Source organism: Nerophis lumbriciformis, linkage group LG08 (assembly GCF_033978685.3).
Source record: "Nerophis lumbriciformis linkage group LG08, RoL_Nlum_v2.1, whole genome shotgun sequence".
NCBI lineage: Eukaryota > Metazoa > Chordata > Actinopteri > Syngnathiformes > Syngnathidae > Nerophis > Nerophis lumbriciformis.
The window spans coordinates 38,531,318-38,553,454 of NC_084555.2; the positions used below are offsets into that span (position 1 = coordinate 38,531,318).

Sequence of the window (22,137 nt, forward strand, 5' to 3'; positions counted from 1 at the left end):
ACTTAGTTTTTCCAACCATGGGAATGAAGAAAGTGAGCGTGAAGGACAGTTCTCAGAAGAAGTGGATGATAATCATTGAATTAAAGAAATAAATAATCACAAACATGACCGAGCATGTTGACAACTTGGTGAAGCTGTTGGAGCGCAGCACTGCTCGTCTGCAACATACGGAAGCAGAATGAGTCGTTAACACCAGCCAAGGACGTTAAAACAACATTTAAAATATTAAAAAGCTGCTGATGGTGTGTTTGACAGAGAAGCAGTTCCAAGGAGGCACCATAGAAGTCTGCTATGCAGGGTAAAGGCTGTATATTATTAGAAGTGTTTTGACTTAAGAGTGCCGTCACAAAACCAATTAAACTTGTATTAGAGGTACTATCTGTATTATTGAAGTATTTAAATTAATATGTTGTTCAACTTGCATGACACACAAAAATAGAAAAACATTGTTTTTCAAAACACCGATTTGGCACCTATTTTGGTTAAAATGTAAACGATACCCACCCGTAGTTGCCAAGATACCTTATTTAGATGTGATGTAATAGATTACCTGGAAATGTCATATACACATTTGTGTTCCAGAGGCACCCATCGATCGAATTAGAACTAGCGCATGTAAAAAGGGTCTTTACACACACACACACACACACACACACACACACACGAAAATGATAGTAACCGTTTTATTACATGAATCTCAGAATCATAATCAGCTTAATTGGCCATGTGTGTTTAACCCACAAGGAATTTGACTTGTTTGAAGGTCCTTTAGGTACTTTTACGAGAAAGTAACAGTTTCAATTACCAATTTCTATTAGTATTTTAAACTAAACAATACTGTATAACATGCTCACAAAAGCATTTGTTTTTAGATTTATTCTGTATATTCTGTGTGTGTGTGCGTGTGTGTGTGTACACGTGCGTGCACGTGTGTGTGTAAAATGCACTTCCTGTCCCAATTAGCCTCACTTTTATGAGTTTTATTGACTTAGTGATTGGGAGTGGTCTGTGGTGTTCATTATCCAACTACAAGCCATTAGAAGCGTGTTGTAAATGCTTCATATGTGCTGTCGCTGTGGACAATTGTTTATTTCAGTAAATCTCTAACTATTCCATGCGCTACTGTCCCTTGGGTTTTCTCTCAGAACGATTAGGAGCCAGGAAGTGAAACGTGATGCTTGATCCATCTCTTGTGCATGTGGTTAGTGTAAATCCCTAAGCAGAGTACACTTTAAGGGTTGAGAGCTATCATCACAGAGAAAATAACATCCCAATGGCTTGCAGTGAAGGGTATTTAAGCGAATGCATGCCTGCATCTGTATGCTTTATTGCTAAATTCTGCATTGAAATGGAAGTGAAATGGCAATTTAAAGAAGTGACACTAAATTGACAGCGTGGCGCAGACAGTCTCCCACACACTCTCCATCCATCCATAAATATCCATCCAAGCAAACAAAAAACAAGAATCAATACTGCATCACGGCCACAGAATCCAAATAGGTTCGCTTTTATCCAAACTGCCTCTCCATTGATTTACCTAAGGCCGATGTAACAAAAACATTTGTCCTCCGTGGCCTTTTGTGACGCTTCTTACCATAATTGTATGCTTCTTTTGTTTAGGATCAATGCAACTCAAAGTAGACAACTGTTTACAGCAAAGCTTGTTTTTTTATTGACATCTGCAAGTCATTTAGTTTGTATCTGTACTCTCATGTTAGGCTGCCTTTTGTCATCTCCCCAATTTAATGTGTGCCTTTACAGGCATTTAAATGTAATAATAAGTGGTCAGTATTTTTAAGTGTAGTCAGACGTGGTAATCAATGTATTATGAGAGTAGAAAGTATTAAAAGTATGAGTCACGCCATGACCGTATGGGAATCCAATATTACATCACCTTGCAGCACAATCACATCAGGACTAGTTTGTCGTTCATTTTAATAATTAAGATTGATGCACCTCTTGTTAAAGCCTCGGAACATTTGCTATGGTTTTACTTAAGTATTACTACCTGTTACCTGGCTTTATTAATAGAAAAGTGAGACACTTCAAACAGAGTAGACACAGAAAGTCCTTAGTCTACGATCAAGTTCCAATTCTACGTTAACATAAGTCCAGTTTTAGTGCAAGCTGGAAGTTATACCTAAAGGACTACATAAAACACATATGCACATATAAATACCTTAATAAAAAGATAATTCAATTCAATAATTGAACAGAAATGTAAACAATAGAAAACCACTTATTTCATGGTCGTCTTGCACATTGTGTGACAAGCTTATGTCTAAATAATGAGATCACTGGGCTGCATAATTATCATTGTCCATTTTTAAGGAGTAGATCATTTTTTTAAGTTCAAAGATACTGTTTTTATCCTTGATGAGTGTCGCAACAGTTGAACAACTTGAACCAGCATGCGATGTCTAATTTCACTTTCCTTTTATTTGATGCACTGCCATCAGAAGAGTCTGTCTTATGCCTGGGTGACATAATGAGGGAGAAAAGTAATTAAAAAGAACAAAAGGAACATTGTCTTTCCTTGGTGTTGTGATGCACGACTACGCCTTCTGTTGCCACTCGCATTTAATCAGTTCTCAGTATTACCGGTAATCATTTACGAGAATGTGTCCTAACCACAAAATATTGCAACAACAGTGTGATGGAAAAATGTTGTTTGAGATTCTAAATACTCCTATTTCTTTTCATTTGTTTTCTGTTGAGAACAGTGTAAACAACTCAAAAGAGTATTAAACAGGGTTTCCCCTAGATTGCCAAAATACCTGTGGCGGTGGGGCCGTGGTTAGGGGCGTGGTCACATGACATCACATATTTTGCTATTACGATATGATTTTCTCTAAGGCAAAAACAAATTATAATTAATATTACCATATATCTTTATGTAGTTTAGTCATATTTTCAATTGAAGTTTTTTATAGTACAATGTACTTTGTTGAAATGTACTTACATTTTTTAATTAAAAACGACTGCAACAAATCTTGCATCGTTTTCTGGTGTTATTATAGAATGTCCTTGTTTAGAGACTCTACTTGTGTCCCTTAATGTCCCCAACGAAAAGAGAGCTACAGCAAGCATGACGTCACACTTGCTTCGCGGTGCTGCTCTTGTTGGACTTCCACTGTCCTCTCAATATTCGCACATTTTGTAGATCGCTGTGGGCGGATGTATTTCGGATCCATTAAAGTTACATTCACATCGCAGACATGCTGAATACGCTCAAGACAATTGCGTGCATCTTGTTTACATCCAGTTTCCGCAGCGCTGTTTTCGGTGATCAAAGTGTTTTTTTTATTTTCCGAATTTTCAGTGCACACCTGTGAAGTGAAAACCATTTTAGGTAAGAGTGTGCAAAGCAGTAATCAGAGCAAAGGGTGGCTACTTTGAAGGAACTAGAATATAAAACATGTTTTCAGTTATTTCACCTTTTTTTGTTGACACACACACACACACACACATACATATATATACACATACATATACATATATATATACACATACATATATATATATATATAAATTCATATACACAAAAACGTGTATATGTGTACACACATTTATGTTTCATCTGACCACAGACCTTCCTCCAGAAGATATTTGTCCATGTGATGTCAGATGAAACAAACATTTAGCTGTTTGGCCACAATACCCAGCAATATGTTTGGAGGAGAAAAGGTGTTCCCAGGAACACCATGTCCACCGTGAAGCATGGTGGTGGTAGTATTATGCTCTGGGCCTGTTTTGCTGCCTATGGAACTGGTGCTTTAAATGGGACAATGAAAAAGGAGGATTACCTCCAAATTCTTCAGGACAACCTAAAATCATCAGCCTGGAGGTTGGGTCTTGGGTATGTAAACTTTTGATAGCGACTGTATATTTTAAAAGGTCTATATTTTTTTACAATTACTAATTATATTAAATAAACGTTACTCATATGTCCAAGGAATTTGTTTGGTGTTCAGGCAGACACACAAAATCAGTCCAAGAGAAGAATCTAACAATTTGTAGTCATGTTATGATAAAATATACATTCAATGATAGTTTATGTTGGTAGCCTAACTTTGCCAAATCGCTATCATTACACAAACAATGTTAATGTTATATATGGGCGTAGTTACATGATGTGCTAAAAGCCATAGGAGGGCGGGATATAATGCTCAACACATTGTTAGCGCAATTAAATAAGCGTGATACAGTCTGTACTGAATATGGGTATAGATGGGTATATTGGTATTATTTTCACTACCACTGGTTGCTTATTATTTTGCTGCATAAACACTGTGTATGATTCAGAGTGATTTTTCCTGAGGTTTGATATCAGAATAAGAAGATGCCTTACTTCCTCTCACATAAATAGTGCTTACAGTCATTATAAATTACAAATACACAATTTCACATTGTGGACATACAGTAGACTTTGAGGTAGCAAAAGTTATTACCTTGTGGAGAACGACAGTTTGAGGTCATCAATTGCTTGCCAAAATCCAAGCAATACGTTAATATAATTATCGGGAGAAAATCTGATATCGATATGATCCTACATGTAATTTTTATGCCAATATCGGCCTATAATAAAGATCCCTATTTTTTGTAAAATTTGAGTATTTTCAACTTTGATTTCATACACTTAATCCTGCTTAGATTTGAGTTTTTGCAACATAGCAGTGTGACAGATTATTTTTCACAAGGTCATGGAGTAAAAGCAAACTGAAAGAGAAATCTAGCATTTGGAAGGACGTGGATGAAGTCATTGGATCATCCCTACTTTGCAGCACATTTACTGATGTTTTGAAGGTTCAAGTCTGGCAGAGAACATTTCTTCTTCTTTTTTTTTTAAAATCCAGCCCATTCAATTTGTAGCAGGGGCCGCTTTTGTTATGCTGTGTTCCCTATATGAGTGGTCTTCGTATGGCAAATAGCACAGATTCAACAAAAGCCCCTTTCACCGAGCATCCACCAGGACAACTTTGTTTTAGAACGCTGACATAATTATGTTGGCAGTGTGAGAATTCCTCTGTTGTCGCTTCTAATGCCATCTAAGTGCAGCAAAGTATTTGTCAGAGCCTTGTGGGCCTCTGCAGATTGAAAATGCCGCCAGTCTCAACACTGCAAATTTGTCAAGAGCATCAAGCATCCTGCCTCGTCACTGGTGGGGATGACTTATGCAACGCCATGGGTTTGGTGCAGGGAATAGAGGGGGGTATTTTAGCCTCACTAGGATTAGTGGCAGTTCATCACACCTGACCTCTATTTGCTGAGTCTAGTGCTTCCCACATCTGCCGAGGAGGTATTTGTGAGTGTTTTGTATCATTGAGTGTGAGATTATTAGGGCGTTGCCAGGGTGATGATGGCTGGGGGGACCTATACAGTTGTAGTGGACTAAAGAGGATTATACGTTGATTTGCTTTGGCAAAATATCAAGGGTGTTTATGTCACTGGGCTCATTTTGATCAAACACAAGTTGACCAACCACAACATCTATGAACGATTCTGACTGTGAAAGATAGTAATTCTTAGTTTTGATTGAATAAACTGCACTGCATCCTACTGATAATTGTTTCCATGTTGCCTTCCTGGCGAATAGCGTGACTTTGGGCTGCACGCACCGTGCTGTATTATTAATAGCAGAAAAAAGGAAAGGTGGCAAGGCTTCTAGAGAGGAAGCAAAGGGTGGGACGACCTGACCTGTTGTCTCCTCTGTGACTCTAGTCCTTATCTTTCGTCTATTGCTAACCCAAAGACTGCACATTGAATCTTTATCCCTCTCATCCGAGCCCAGCAGCTGGAGCCAAACTATTTATAGCGCCACCCCTGCCTGGGGAGAAACGAGGGCTAGAGAACAGGAGGGGAGGCGACTGCGACTTGTACACAACACAAATATTAGTATCATGCGTGGGTGCTCTTGATCTTTGCTTAGATTTTTCTACGAGCAAATGATGCATGACATACCAAACATAATAATAATAATGGACCTGATCATTCGAAACGCAGTAAACTCTCCAAGGTCTATTCCTTGATTTGTTTCGATTAAATACATTTTACCATAAAAAATAAGATAATCTGCTGCAAGTTATCTAATGTACATGCAATTGTTTTAAATGGGTCATATTTTCATTTTTTTTCTACATTTAATACATTTAAAACACGTTTGGTCTACATAACATGTCATTGGCAGCATTGCTCAGGTGGTAGAGTGTTTGTCTCTCAACCTGAAGGTTGTGGGTTCAATTCTCAGTCCCCCTGTGACCATGGCAAATTATGCTTGAGCAAGATACTGATGATTCGTCATCAATTGGTGAATGTGGTCGTAGTGTCAAAGCGTTTTGAGTACCTTGAAGGTAGAAAAGCACTATACAAGTAAAATCCATTTACCATGTAATCAATCAATCAATCAATCTTTATTTATATAGCCCTAAATCACAAGTGTCTCAAAGGGCTGCACAAGCCACAACGACATCCTCGGTACAAAGCCCACATAAGGGCAAGGAAAAACTCACCCCAGTGGGACGTCGATGTGAATGACTATGAGAAACCTTGGAGAGGACCGCATATGTGGGTAACCCACCCCCCCCCTCTAGGGGAGACCGAAAGCAATGGATGTCGAGTGGGTCTGACATAATATTGTGAGAGTCCAGTCCATAGTGGATCCAACATAATAGTAAGAGTCCAGTCCATAGTGGGGCCAGCAGGACACCATCCCGAGCGGAGACGGGTCAGCAGCGCAGAGATGTTCCCAGCCGATGCACAGGCGAGCGGTCCACCCCGGGTCCCGACTCTGGACAGCCAGCACTTCATCCATGGCCACCGGACCTGTGCCCCCCCCCCCCCCCCCCCCCCCCCTCAAGGAAAAGGGGAGCAGAGGAGAGAAGAAAAGAAACGGCAGATCAACTGGTCTAACAGGGGGGCTATTTAAAGGCTAGAGTATACAAATGAGTTTTAAGATGGGACTTAAATGCTTCTACTGAGGTAGCATCTCTAATTGTTACCGGGAGGGCATTCCATAGTACTGGAGCCCGAATAGAAAACGCTCTATAGCCCGCAGACTTTTTTTGGGCTCTGGGAATCACTAATAAGCCGGAGTTCTTTGAATGCAAATTTCTTGCCGGGACATATGGTACAATGCAATCGACAAGATAGGACGGAGCTAGACCGTGTAGTATTTTATACGTAAGTAGTAAAACCTTAAAGTCACATCTTAAGTGCACAGGAAGCCAGTGCAGGTGAGCCAGTATAGGCGTAATATGATCAAACTTTCTTGTTCTTGTCAAAAGTCTAGCAGCCGCATTTTGTACCAATTGTAATCTTTTAATGCTAGACATAGGGAGGCCCGAAAATAATACGTTACAGTAGTCGAGACGAGACGTAACGAACGCATGAATAATGATCTCAGCGTCGCTAGTGGACAAAATGGAACGAATTTTAGCGATATTACGGAGATGAAAGAAGGCCGTTTTAGTAACACTCTTAATGTGTGACTCAAAGGAGAGAGTTGGGTCGAAAATAATACCCAGATTCTTTACTGATTCGCCTTGTGTAATTGTTTGGTTGTCAAATGTTAAGGTGGTATTATTAAATAAATGTCGGTGTTTAGCAGGACCGATAATCAGCATTTCCGTTTTCTTGGCGTTGAGTTGCAAGAAGTTAGCGGACATCCATTGTTTAATTTCATTAAGACACGCCTCCAGCTGACTACAATCCGGCGTGTTGGTCAGCTTTAGGGGCATGTAGAGTTGGGTGTCATCAGCATAACAATGAAAGCTAACACCGTATTTGCGTATGATGTCGCCTAGCGGCAGCATGTAAATACTAAAGAGTGCAGGGCCAAGAACCGAACCCTGAGGAACTCCGCACGTTACCTTAACATAGTCCGAGGTCACATTATTATGGGAGACGCATTGCATCCTGTCAGTAAGATAAGAGTTAAACCATGACAAAGCTAAGTCTGACATACCAATACGTGTTTTGATACGCTCTAATAAAATATTAGCTTTAATGGTGGTTCTTTGGTTCAAATTTTGCATAGATTTTGTTTTACAGACAATCTTCAAACCGCTTTCTGACCATCTCTTCCGGATACACCGTTTTGTAGGCGGTCTTATTTACGTGCCTCCACTTCGACTGAGTCTTCTCTCCGTCAGACATACACAAAAATTCTTGCATGATAGTGGTTCAAACTACAAAGTTTTCCAAGACCTTAAAGGCATCTTTTAGCTGAAAACTTTGATCAAATTCTATATTTGACAGTGTCATTACAAGTCTTATCAAGTTGCTCTAGCAATACTTCAGTGGTTTGCTGAATTTAATTGTACAATATTATAAGACATATTGTATCATCCATTTAGGATAATAGGATACGTTAATACAATTTTGCAGATTGGATATCAAGTGACAGAAACAGACTCGTCTGTACCCCCCATTTCTCATATTTGGCATGTTTGCTTATGGTGTCAAATACAGTACATGCATGCTACAAGTTTTGTAAATCCTAACCTGATTTGCGCATGCATGATCGTATTGTGGTTTTAGTAACAGAGGGATTTAAAGTTTGTAGACAGTCTGCAAGATTTAGACATCAGTCTGTGGGTTTTTGTTAGATTAACAATCTTCCTTTGTTTCACAGTGGACACATGCACACAAGGAGCCTCTGTTAAGCATCGCCTCACTAAGCTACACAACAGAGCGCCCAGTCTGACTATGTTCCACTCCGAAAGCTGCGTGATTATGACGCTAACAGCCGTGTGACACAGCGCTGTCAAATTTACGCCTATTCTTTTTAACTGGTTTCCTCCTTTTTCATTATGTTCTCATAGGTGACCCCATGTCAAGCCTGTTTAGGAATCCTATGAATGATGACGGTGACGTGTACACCTCTCTGCTGTCCAATCAAAGCTTTACATCTGGACGAGAATCATCCTACCTGTCCGACCATGTGAAGGTCTCCTCTGGCTCCCCCGGCTTAGACCACTTCTCCACTGACACTTACAGCTTCAACTCTGGCACCAAGAAGACCATGTCTGACCTGTCCCAAGACATGCCCAAGTCTCTGATGGGCTTAGAGAAGACAGAATCGTACAACTACATGGATATAAGCCACGGGGATGAGCAACACAACCACAGCCTGGTGGACACAGGATTGACAGGGAGTGAGTCACTAGGCTGCTACATGGATAAAAACTCTGGAAGAGATGAAGAGGAAGAGGAGGAGAATTTAGGCCCAGCCCTGGGCTCCCACTCATTCCCCTATGTGGAGGAGCCATCTGATGAGGAACTGTCTGACTACCGCTCTTACCGTAATCTGGGTGGAACGCCACAATCAGCCAGTCCTGTAAAGATCACCTTGACCCAGTCGCAGCCACCAGCAGCCAAGGCTGAGCCTCAGCAGCTCCCCCTTCAGGGCAGTGGGGCTGATCGAGAGAACATTTTGAGTGTGGGCCTAAGGGGGGTTCCTACTGTCACCCTGTCAGAACCAGAGGATGAAAGTCCAGCATCCACCCCTAATGAGTCACCTACACGTAAGCGCGCACACACACTCACACACACATTTACTCAATTAAAGGTCCAATATTATACTATTCAACAATTTTAAAGACATCTCAAAATGTCCTGTGCACAAAGAAAGGTCCAAACAGGCATGCTTGGAGACGTGTGGTGTGAAAGAAACTTTGGGATGAACTAATTCAACATAGTTCTTCTGGATGATAGATATGAATTTTGAGTGGCACAAACCTTGTAGAAAGTCTTCCCAATACAGTGGAAGTGTAGCTGATTCCTTATTATGAAACGACCAAGTGTCCCAATACTTTTGCCCCTGTCGTAAATATAAACATACTGTTGGTTATTTTTGAATGCAGACTTTAATACATTTCCACATATTTCTTTGGGAGCAGAAAAAGACTTCTCCTCCCATGACATGTTCAACAATGACCCAGTGAAGCCTGCAGCTCCCAAAAGTGGTCCAGGTCCACAGGCAGGCTACAGAGACCAAGAGGGTAGCAGTGCAGAGTCCGGAGACTCTGAGATTGAGCTGGTGTCCGAGGAGCTTCCCAAGGCCAGCAGCAACCCGTTTGCTGAGCCTCCTAAAATCAAGGCTGCCTTCAACCAGTCCAGCAGCCCCTTCGACAACCCCCCAGTGTCTAAGGTTGGTTTTGGTCTGGCTGGAAACCATGCTCCACCTACAACCTACAGCATTCTGCGTGAAGAAAGAGAGGCGGAGCTTGACAGCGACCTCTTCATTGAGTCTGCATCAGAGGAGAGCCCGAAGAGAGAGCAGGGCGTTGGGGCCTCCAAACAGGGAGCCGTGAGCCCTCCCTCTCCCCTGGTTCCCAATGCTCCTCCTGCCCGCATCACCCCGACTGAGCCCCCTGTCTCAGATAAGGCCAAGACCCAAGTCAAAACAGAGGAAGAACGCCTGAACAAGCCCAAGCCTCCGACTGCTGCTGTTCCCCCAGAGGTACGTCCAGAGAGGTCCTGTCAGGAGGACAAGAACACAAATGAAGGCAAAATAGACTTTGGGAAGTCGGCTGCTTCCTTCCTCCTGAAAGGGTTAAACAAAGAAAAAGGTGAGGGTGACAAACACTACTGCACTAACAACACTAATATTATACTGTCCAAAAAACGTACCTTTGTTCTGCTGTTTTCAAGGACCTACTGCAAAAAACAAGTCAAAGATGGTCTATATGACAGCACTCTAGTGTTTTTAGGGATCTGCTGCAAAAATGTTAGTTTTCTCCAAGTTTTTTTTAACTGAATTCATGGGTGTCATTCTTGGGCTGGATTTGGCCCTACTGGCTGCCAGTTGATTAGCATTGCTGTAAAGGCTTTCATTTAACATTGCATTGTTGGTGATAAATGGAAAGCGGCTGAAATTTGAAAACTAATTTTATATAATTAGTGATGTCAAACGATACATTGTTATAGTCAGATTAATCACACTTTATAATTTTGATTGGAGTAAATGACAATCACAGATAAATATGTGATTGCATAATTTAAATTAATGGGGACTTATGATGGTTTTCCCCTTTTCTGACTTAGCCAGCCTCCTTACCTTCTTATTCCTTACGTTTTCTTTACGCCTCCCACCTGCTCTGATGTCTAGAAAATAAATACTTCTGTGTTCATTTGTCCACAACATTTTATACTTGATTGTTTTGTCAAAACGGACTAGTACAAAGTCATCGCCATTGTTACATTACTGGGAGAAAATATAAGAAGGTAGAAGAAATAAAAGTGAAGGTAGTATTAAGTATTATTTTGCGACATGCAGCGACATTAATGCTGCTAAAAGCTGCTTTCTTTATGCAGCTCGGTAAGTCTATATTTTGACCGGTGAATCTATATATTGTTTATGAAGTTTATTTTCGACCGTGTCTGAAAAATGAATAGCAGTGATGTTTGTTTTCAAGATTCTATTTAAACAGTGTACATTTTCAAAATATACATTTTGAAAATGTTACGCAAAATTTCATCAAAGCATAGTCAATACACATTATCTAGACCAGGGATTCTTAAACTTTTTGACTTTGGGGTCCAACTTTTCCACTACAGAGGTGCGTGGGGCCGACTCAAATATCACATTAACATTTTCACACACAATTATGTTGTGTTAATATAAATAAACTAAATTAATAATGAATGTTTCTTAACTCAACGATCAATAAACAAAATTAAAGTGCAAATGAAAATATAGCTTTACCACTTTACTAATAGTTTTTGGACTTTAGCTCCAGACTTCTTCTGTTTGTTTGAGACGGTCATTACACTGCAAAAAAGAACTAACAAAATATAAGATGAAAAGTCTAGATTTTAGGACAAAATACTAAAAACTATTGAAATTATCGGTCCAAGCAGCAGCTACTCAATTTTACTTGGTAAGACATCCTAAATTAAGATTTGTATATCTAGAAATTAGCAGGACTTATAAGATTGAAATAAGTATTTTATTTTGAAAACAAGCATATTAGACTTGCAATTAAATTAAGCATCTGTGGAATGTTGCACAATCCTTCAACAAAATGTTCTATGTTGGGAAAACCCAAAATATCTTATTTGAATAGTTATTTTCTCAATTATGACATTTTAAACTAGAATAGACAAAATATAATTATTCAAGCTAAAATCAACATTATGATGTAAAGTCAATGACTAAAATAAGATATGATAATAGCTCTCAAAACTAGGGACATTTCTAGAAATAACATTTTAAATCTTGGCAAGTGGCAAAAAATTTGCAGTGTACTGCCACAAGTGGTGGAAAAGTGTATAGAACTAAGTACCGCTGCAGCCCATACGGACCAGAGCTGAGAAACAGATATTTTTTGGCGGCCCTTATGTAGAGCTGGTTAAGAAATACTGATCATGACGACAAGGAAGTGTTTTAAATGTAGATTAAAATCATCATAGTTGCCCTTTAACTTAAAAAAGACCCCAGTATTTTGACACAAAGGCAATCAGGTCAGATCAAGATCACTGACAGCATAAACAACCGTGCCACCTTTCAGGTAGGAATCCATGGTTAAGGTATTGGTATACTTAACATGAATTGCATGACTATGCTGCATTCATACATGATTAATGTAGGGCTGTCAAGTGATTCATTTATTAATCATATTTAAGTTAAGTTAAAGTACCAATGATTGTCACACACACACTAGGTGTGGCGAAATTATTCTCTGCATTTGACCCATCACCCTTGATCACCCCCCGGGAGGTGAGGGGAGCAGTGGGCAGCAGCGGTGGCCGCGCCCGGGAATCATTTTTGGTGACTTAACCCCCAATTCCAACCCTTGCTGCTGAGTGCCAAGCAGGGAGGTAATGGGTCCCATTTTTATAGTCTTTGGTATGACTCGGCCGCGGTTTGAACTCACAACCTACCAATCTCAGGGCGGACACTCTAACCACATTTATCACACTATTGATCTGTGATTAATCATGATTAATCACTGGTTATTATTTGGTTGTATAAATCAAATTTGCTTAACAAAATACACCAATATTTGAATACTAATACAATTGTGTAGTCACAATATCATACAGGAACGTTTTTTAAATGTTTAACTGAACTGCAAGTCATTGATTTGCTCAAAACCTGGTCACAAAGTATAGTAAGAATTAGGTGCACATTTTGAAAGTCTTTGCAATCATTTTGCAAACAAGGCACATTTACTAATCGATAATGTAGTAAACACACTCAAACAACTCAATATGCAGTGTCTGTTTTTGTCAAAGTATCTTTTTAGTTTGTTCATTTCTTCTGTTATTATTTTTAATAGCTTCTGTGTGTTCTCTCCTGGACAAAACACAGTTGTATCATCGGCAAATAATACTAACTTTATAATAACGCAATTGTTTTTCCACATGCATTGACAGCTCTATATTAACTCAGTATTTTATGTGATTAATCACAAGTGTTACCACCTGAACTTTGACAGTCCTAATAACATAATTTTTACACTTAAGTAATGATTTGGAGTTCATGAGAAAGTGTGGTCATAGCTTCTTTTGTTGACAAGTATATTGCACATCAGTATCACAACATTGGTTCTGTTGCTGCTGTTAAGGAGCAAACTGCTCAGTCGTCATTAATACCGCCTATGTATGGCAAGTGTAACAAGCATGAGTAACAAACATACAAAAGAGTAAGCGTAGCGAGATAAAGCGGCTGTATGCTGACCACTCATACTCAACCTACAATGCAGTTATTAAAGTTAAAGTACCACTGATAGTCACGCACACACTCGGTGTGGTGAAATTATCCTCTGCGTTTGACCCATCCCCTTGTTCCACCCCTGGGAGGTGAGGGGAGCAGTGAGCAGCAGCCGCGCTCGGGAATCATTTTGGTGATTTAACCCCCAATTCCAACCCTTGATGCTGAGTGCCAAGCAGGGAGGTAATGGGTCCCATTTTTATATTGTTTGGTATGACTCGGCCGGGGTTTGAACTCACGACCTACCGATCTCAGGGCGGACACTCTAACCACAAGGCCACTGAGCAGGCTTTTAGCATCTTGTGGAGATAACTACTGTATATCAGAAGGTTGCCTACAGCCACAGCTGTAAAATGTTATAATTAGACTATTGCCCAGACACTAATACCCTTATATTTGGATTCAAATTTTGACATGTGCAAGTAATTCATCTCAGATGTTTACAGTTCTAGTGCAGTAAATCTACACCGTAGGAGGAGAGGTACAAATACTCCCTGTAGTCCCCCATAGTTGTCATGGTTGTGTCATACATAAAACAACTTTAAAAGAATGCAGACATTTTTTCTACATTCCCATTGAGAACAATTTTTTTAATATTTGCAAATTAGGATTGCAAAACTGTGTTGGCGCGTGAATGAATGGCTAAAACAACACAAACACACATATTTTATTTACATCCTGCAAGCTACTGCATGCGCGTTGTTGCGTTGACAAGGTCACAAACTACACAATCTTGTTGAGTGGTAAGACCTTACCCAGCTGCTGTGCTCCTGTGCCAGGAGTGTGTGGGAAGTCCATTTTGTGAGTCTGCTTCCCCCTAGTGGTGCATATGATGGAGAAAAAGCAGAGTCTTTGATTTACCGTACATCTTATACTGACCATGCAAAAAAAAGGCAGACATGAACAAACAGAATTGTCAAACCCTTGGAAAAGTGTTCTTGTCTGTCAGTGTACAGTGAATGCAATTCAGAGGCACAGAGAGAATGCATCTGGCGCCTTATATGACTTTAAAATCCTGGAATTAGGTAAGACTAACAGTCAAATGGAATTCACTCAGTTTAAGCTGCCCATTTCATGTCAAATTGTGTATTTTTTCAACTATTGCCTGTTCTTTCTGGCCCCGTTTACATAATCTCAGGATGTCAAAAGTGGGGCAGACTCCTTAGGCGTCTTGAGGGATTATGCTTGTATATCATATTGTTTGTCAGCTATGGACATTTTTTTTTGGTGCGTGATTCAGCCTCTTAACAAAGAAGATGGATATAACCACTTCCAAGTCCAACAGAAGGTATTTGGTGGAGGGACAAGCGGTAGAAAATGGATGGATGGATGGAAATGTTTTTAAATTACACTGAAAACTCCATCTGTTTTGTTTTCTAACAGAATGTTCTGGAAAAACAAAAAACAGGTCACATGTATGTTTTTCCACTGCTAGAGGGCGCAGTGTATCTTTGTTCAGCATTAGAATGATTGGTGCTTCATCCTCAGTTGCCATAGCAACAATGGGGGTGGGGGCCCTCAGCCTGGCTCAGAGAGATGTGTGTTTTCCTTTTTTGTTAAGGGGGTGTTGGCAGCAGGAAGGCTGCAGTGAACAGAAGGTGTGAGGTGCGGTCACCTGTAGGGGGCATGGGTGGGCTCTTCTAAAAGCGTCGTATGTTAGCACCTTCAGTATGCATCAAAGAGGGTTGTTTTCTTCAATGATCACACCATCGTGACTGTGCAGTTTCTCTTGCATTTCATGTATGTCTCAGGCGCAGTTTACGTTCCATTTGCGGTAACTCCTCTGGAGGAGTCAGAAATCCTCAAGGCAAAAAACAAAGAGTGTTGTGCTCTAGCTCGCATGCACAATGCATGTCTTCTTGTATGAATTATTGAATAAGAAGCACTTCTCAGTAAGTCATCATGGGGAGCTATTTGAAGCATTCACTTTAAATACAGTCAGCTCAGGTTGTCTTACATATTAATCCTGCACAGGGGTGGGCATTTTCAAGTTTTTAAATATTCAGAGCAGCTTTCATGTTTACCAAAATGCCATCCATCCATCCATCCATTTTCTACCGATTGTCCATCTCGGGGTTGCGGGGGTGGCTGGAGCCTATCCCAGCTGCATTCAGGCGGAAGGCGGTGTACACCCTGGACAAGTCGCCATCTCATCGCAGGGCCAACAGACAGACAACATTCACACACTAAAATGATAACCCATAATTTTAAGATCTATTTCCGGAGCCAATATCATTATCCTACACTAGATATAATGCTTTGAAAGTTCGACAGAGCACCAGCCTCCCACACCTTGTGTCTGTTAGAAGCTCTGGGCTGGGCTTTTGTTGTGAAAAGCTAGGCTATCATCTCTTTTAAGACAAAAGCCTATACCCCCGTGCACCCTCTTGGCCCTGTTGGCTATTTATTGCATGGCTGCTTTGCTGCAGCAGCGACTGTGATGTTTACAGTTTGCCACCCTCCTCCCCTGCTAGCACACACACATTTCCCGCCCCTGTGGATTCACAGCATCATTGTGAGAGCTCCGCCAGTCGTCAGCATCCGGAAAGCCTCTCCATCCATCCTAGCACCCTCCCTCCCGTTTTCCCGCTCTCCCTCTTTGTTGCCTCGGTTGCGCTCTTGCATCCTTTTCCCTCCATTCATGCCTTTTCTGCACGGAGGAGGTGCACAACGAAGCAAGCGGACACCATAAAGAGCAAGAAAGAAAAATAGAACAGGGACAAAAGTGTTCACCAGCATGCAGGCCGCTGCAGACGTGACCAAGAAGGATAGCTCCTGGAGCAGCTGGAAGGGCCAGGGTACTTGCTTGGATTTTTGTATTTTGAATTTATGTTTGTGGTTGATGTAGCTCAAACATCAAAAACCCTCACCCTTGTGCATGAGCCGTGTTGATTGTGCTTTGCATGTGTGCATTTGTCATAGTATCGATCAATGTGCACGGACACACCCTGATGTCACATCAATTGTGCTGCGTGTGTGTGCACTGTGCACAAAACAAAGGAAGAGCATAGGTGTGAGATGTATTGCGTGCGTACACAGCAGCTTGCTGACAGATGTTCATGTAGATAAGGAGGTAAGACATCTGTTATTTAGTAAGCGTGAAGTGGTGCTACTCTTACATGGCGTAGGCACCATCTTTTAGTGTTGCGTCGTGCACAAGGGTCCGCACCGACAAGACTGTCTCTATGGTAACCAGGGCACACCCATCACCATTACATCAGCCCTATCTCCTTGGCTACCTTGACACTTTGGGGAGGGGTTAAAAACAAAAAGGAACCATGTGAGAAAATGACATCCTTTCTTCTACACTCGGATTTTAGATTTCGATCTTACAAGTTTCTAATGCCAAAATAATTAGTCCTGCGTGTGAATGAGCAAGTTGAATTTGTAACAGATTGATGTCTGTGTCAAGCGACCACCTATAGGATGCATTTACAGCCAAATGTTTAGCATCATCACATCAGCGAGTATTTCCTTAAAGACTGGCCTCCAGACCTGATAAGTGCTGTGCCCCAACTAATCTCTGGGTGCACTGTCCATTTGAATACATCTGACATTTAATTGTAATGTACATAATTTTATTAGAAAAATGTGATCTTTTACCCTTATAAACACCTTACTCCTGATAGATGCCTGATACTCTCTGCGGTTTAGTAAATAAACACCATCAGCTATTACAGTATGCTTAGTCATTGTGTATGCACTGAAACTGTCTCACTGCTGTTACCTGACGACAAGTGTTTATATTAATACAGCCGTCATGATAGGATCTCAAAATACTGAACACATGTACTGCACATTCAAATTTCCCATACAAGCAATATTAAATGTGGCAGACACATCACCAATTAAGTGCAATTAAGTAATTTATTGGGATGATTCTCGGCTTCATATATGTAAGATTTAACCAAAGAAATATGTGGTTTTATTTTCAGTTAATTTCCATAAATGAGTGATGAGATGTTTAGATTTTCTGTAGTGATATGATACGAATGCTCACTGCTTGTCATGTTGATGCATGAGTCGGAAATAATATGAATTGGCCAGGAGGAAATTGTGGTTATGGTTTAAAGGAGAACTGCACTTTATTTGGAGAATTTTGCCTCTCGTTCACAATCATGATAAAAGACATGACGACAGATGGGGTTTTTTGGGGGTACATTTTGACAGCCAATTTAGACCCGGCAATGTCGAAACGACACGAAAAGATGCTTGGTTTCAGTCCCCTTTTCTTTGTTAGGGTTATGAGTAATTTTTCATCTAAAACGGGAATATAACAACATTCTATCAGTCGGCATCCTAATGACAGCCGATAATGGTTCTCATGAAGTCTGCAGCAAGTAGAAATTAGTGATGTATTGGGGGGGGGGAAGCGAGCTTTGTAATGCTTTTTTAAAATTAATGCGCCTCATATGCTTAAAATGATCAAAATATGTAAATATTAAATGTTAATATTAATGTTCCTGTTACTACATTACATATGTATACTTACATCATGTATATAAAACCCCAATGGAGGTGTTTTGATGTTTTTAAAGTCTTTTATAGGCAGAATAGAGCGACTTCCATAGGCTCCATTGTAAGCAGACTTTTGATCGAATTTATTTACTATTTAGAATGCATTAAAAAAAACATGTTCTTGTCTTACATAAGGATTGTGCATGATAGAAAAAAATTCTAAAAAACCTGCAGTTCCCCTTTAAACTTATTCCAAACACGCATTCAGTTACAATATGATACGTTACATTTTTCCAGTTTCTCATAACATGTCCGAAAAAGAGTATGAAGAAGCAGAGTTTATTTTATCTTACTCCATTCCCAGTTCATAAAAAATACTAACACATTTATTCACTTCCTGTTCTCAATTTGTACACAATTTAAATCCATAAATAATAAAGTACTCAAAAACTAATTAAGTTGTGAATTACATGATGATATGAATTAGATTATCAATTTTGTCAATAAAGATTAAAATGTTCATCAGGATTCTTTATTCTTTCTATTGCATCCACAAATTAAGATGAATTCAATGGAAAAACACTATAATAGATAGTGTTGTATTGTTGCTGCCATGACTAAACTACCAGCCACAACATTAGGTACACCTAATGGGGCGGCATAGCTCGGTTGGTAGAGTGGTCGTGCCAGCAACTTGGGGGTTCCAGGTTCGATTCCCGCTTCCGCCATCCTAGTCACTGCCGTTGTGTCCTTGGGCAAGACACTTTACCCACCTGTTCCCAGTGCCACCCACACTGGTTTAAATGTAACTTAGATATTGGGTTTTACTATGTAAAGCGCCTCGACTCACTAGAGAAAAACACTATATAAATATAATTCACTTCACTTCACACCTACATCATTATTAAATGCATCATTTGAATACAGCTCTTAGATTGGATGTCAGATTATGCAGGTGTATCTATATTATGGTGGTCAAGTGTGTATTTGTCCATGTTTTATATATAATGTGAAATTTAGATATTTTAAGGCACACAAGCTTAAGATAGAAAATCACTTGGCAGCAGAAGTCCTATTGCATGTTTGCCCACCCGGGCTAATGACTTGTTTGAGGCCACAGGGATGTCTTCAGTGATTTAATGAGGTCAGGCTAAACTAGTTTCACTATAGAAAAAAAAGGAGTGACAGATTCATGTTCTTGTCACGGGTGATAATCATTGGCTCTGGTTTTCTGTGTGTGTGATTATGATAGGTGGAAGTCCGCGGACAGGGCCTGTCCAACAGTGGCTTAATGTTCATTCTGTATGAAATGAAAACACATTTTGTCTGTGTAGTTCAGTTATTGCATTAAAACAAAGCACAGGCACTTAATTTTCACTAAATCTAAAATGGACCGCGTCCCGTTTTCTTTGAAACATGCAGTTTTTGTCATGTGAAGGTTAACAGACCTCCCTGTTAACCTGTCTTTGTTCCTTTGTGCTCCAGTTAAAGGGAGTGGCTGTCTTTAACGGGGTGCACACACTCATTGGGTTCCTGTGTCCCCCAATTCAAACCATGTTAATCTCTGCTCCCAAAGGAACGTCTCTTTTCCCTCCCTCCTCTGCGTGATAAAATGGAGCACAGTAGCCATGGTAACTGCATCAGGCAGGTGCTCGGCAGACTCTTGCCACCAGGCCATTGTGATGTAGCAGTGGATCATGGCTACAGTGTATACAATGTGTTTTTTTATATGTGAAAGCTAGTTTTAAGTGTTGATTTTGTGCTTCTGCACGTTATCCGTGGTGCTACCTGAGCTTAAAGGACCACAGTGCTTCTTGAGCAACCTAGTCCAATAGAGGCCCCCCTTAAAGCACTGTCGTTCATCAGACAGTTGCTGATAGGCTACCGTGATTGGAGTTCCTCCTCTCCTGTGCAGAGGAGGGGGATCACATAGACGGCCCTCCAACCGCACTCGGCCAATGCTCTCCTTTTGTCTGTGAATAAAGCAGCTGCTTCTTTCCCTGCTCAGCCATGGGAGCCGCAGGTCAGTACACGCTTCAACTAAACTAAGCTAAAGCTTGTATGTCTGCAGTGTATGTGTGGCAGCTGCTTTGGCTTCTGTGTGTTGTGTGTGAAGTGTACAACTAGTGAATGAGGCTTCCCACCTGTGCATGTGTGCTCCTCTCACAGCATCTCCAATAAGCTCAGTTTGGCTTCACAGTGAGTGATGGTGGATCTTCCCACACCTCCTGATGACGTTCATTTCATAGATATGCAACATTGCTGCATCCTGAGAAGATATAGCACAAACATGATTTGAAAGTAGTGGGGTCAGTTACATCGTGCGCCCACATTGCCAAATTGCATTTAAAGAGACCGTCAGTATGGCCGGCCCTCTTTGGACTCTACAGATAAAGCAAAGATGGCCGTCGCCACTATGCAGTTCACAGCTCCATGGCTAAAATTAGAGCAGGCAAAAAAGCAGTTGGACAGCTTAGGGAGGACAAGAAAGGCAACCGAGGGATTTGTCTCACAAGCAGTTCTCTCCTCGACACATTATCATGACAAGGTTCTGCTTGCACCCAAAACCTCATCGCTGGTCAACACCAGTGGATACATAGTCAACAGGTTATTGGTGAGGCTGGGACTTTAGGGGAGGAAATAATAACAATTTTATAACATCTGATCCCATTCTCTGGAGCGCTAACTGCAAATATTGGAAAGCATGGTTATATTTGGAGTATCAAGTTCCTTCTTGAAGTGTCGTCATCCATCACTGAGTTGCTTATCAGTGTGACCATGTCAAACTAAACAGTTATCTAAAAAAACTGATTGTGCTCCAATATTTTGCCAACCACAGGTCAATCATTAATTCCCCCACACCCCAAGCAAATTGTGCAGACGTACACTCAACTGCAGTATGGCTACCCACTGTTTGGTTTATTTGGAGTGGATGTTTATGTACATATGAGAGCGCACCAGGTGCTCATGGTGATAAACGTACCATGATCATCTGTTATCTCAACAAAATGGGGGGAATGTACAGTAGATACTTATACATCATACACTGTATGATGGAATTTTGAGGAATAAAAATGTGTTTTGACCACAACCAAGCAACAGCTGAAGGACATTGAGGTTTGAACATACCTGTACTCCATGTGTTTGCCTCAGTTGGGGGTTTGTGTAGCCTCCGCTGCTAAAGTGGCTCACTGATTACTACCTATCAAAGTGTCCAGTGAAGAAATGACATGGTTTGTGGGTCCTAACCCTGTTTGTCTATGTCACCCTTCCCCCTAAAGCTATTGACCTGCTCTACTGGAGAAATGTAAAGCAGTCGGCGGCCGTGTTCAGCAGCGTGCTTCTGCTCCTCTTCTCCCTGACCCAGTTTAGCGTGGTCAGCGTCGGGGCGTACTTAGCCCTAGCCGCCCTCTCTGCCACCATCAGCTTCCGCATCTACAAATCTGTGCTCCAGGCTGTGCAGAAAACCGATGAAGGGCATCCTTTCAAGTGAGTGAACCATCACCACCACACACAAACAGTGCCTTCCATTCAACAGGTCCACATATCAACAAATCATCTTTCCTCCCCTTTACATTACATCCAGAGCCTACCTGGAGATGGAAATCTCTCTATCCCAGGACCAAATTAGCAAATATGCCGAAAAGATCCTGGTTTACACCAACACCTGCATGAGGGAGCTGCGCCGGCTTTTCCTCGTTCAAGATCTGATCGACTCATTGAAGGTTTGCATCCTTTTTTTCTACTTTTGGCACTGGTGCGTAATATTTCCTTAAGCCCTGTTTCCGCCAAGCAATACAGTGACGTCAGAAAAAGAGGACCAAAGTTACTGACCGGTACCATCCCACCTTTTGGCACTCCATTAAGATGCCAACAGCAGTGGTATGGTATCAAACGGGTGGCACTATTTACTGTACATGGCTCACCATCGCCTCTTCATAATCTGCAGTATTCCCAGAGTG

At 40.9% G+C, this 22,137-nt stretch overlaps 1 protein-coding gene across 4 annotated transcripts in view; it reads left to right on the top strand.

Moving 5' to 3' along the window:
• The window catches only part of rtn1a (reticulon 1a), a 36,232-nt gene that overhangs the window by 10,816 nt on the left and 3,279 nt on the right, over positions 1 to 22,137 (top strand). The window contains exons 2-5 of one of the 4 annotated variants that reach the window (XM_061968876.2): positions 8,823 to 9,524; positions 9,900 to 10,571; positions 21,457 to 21,664; positions 21,762 to 21,900. In XM_061968876.2, the coding sequence (XP_061824860.2) occupies positions 8,823 to 9,524; positions 9,900 to 10,571; positions 21,457 to 21,664; positions 21,762 to 21,900 (1,721 nt within the window). Of the gene's footprint in view, positions 1 to 8,822; positions 9,525 to 9,899; positions 10,572 to 16,222; positions 16,516 to 20,086; positions 20,199 to 21,456; positions 21,665 to 21,761; positions 21,901 to 22,137 lie in introns of those variants that run through there. The other 3 variants (XM_061968878.2, XM_061968879.1, XM_061968877.2) reach the window with 3 other exon arrangements.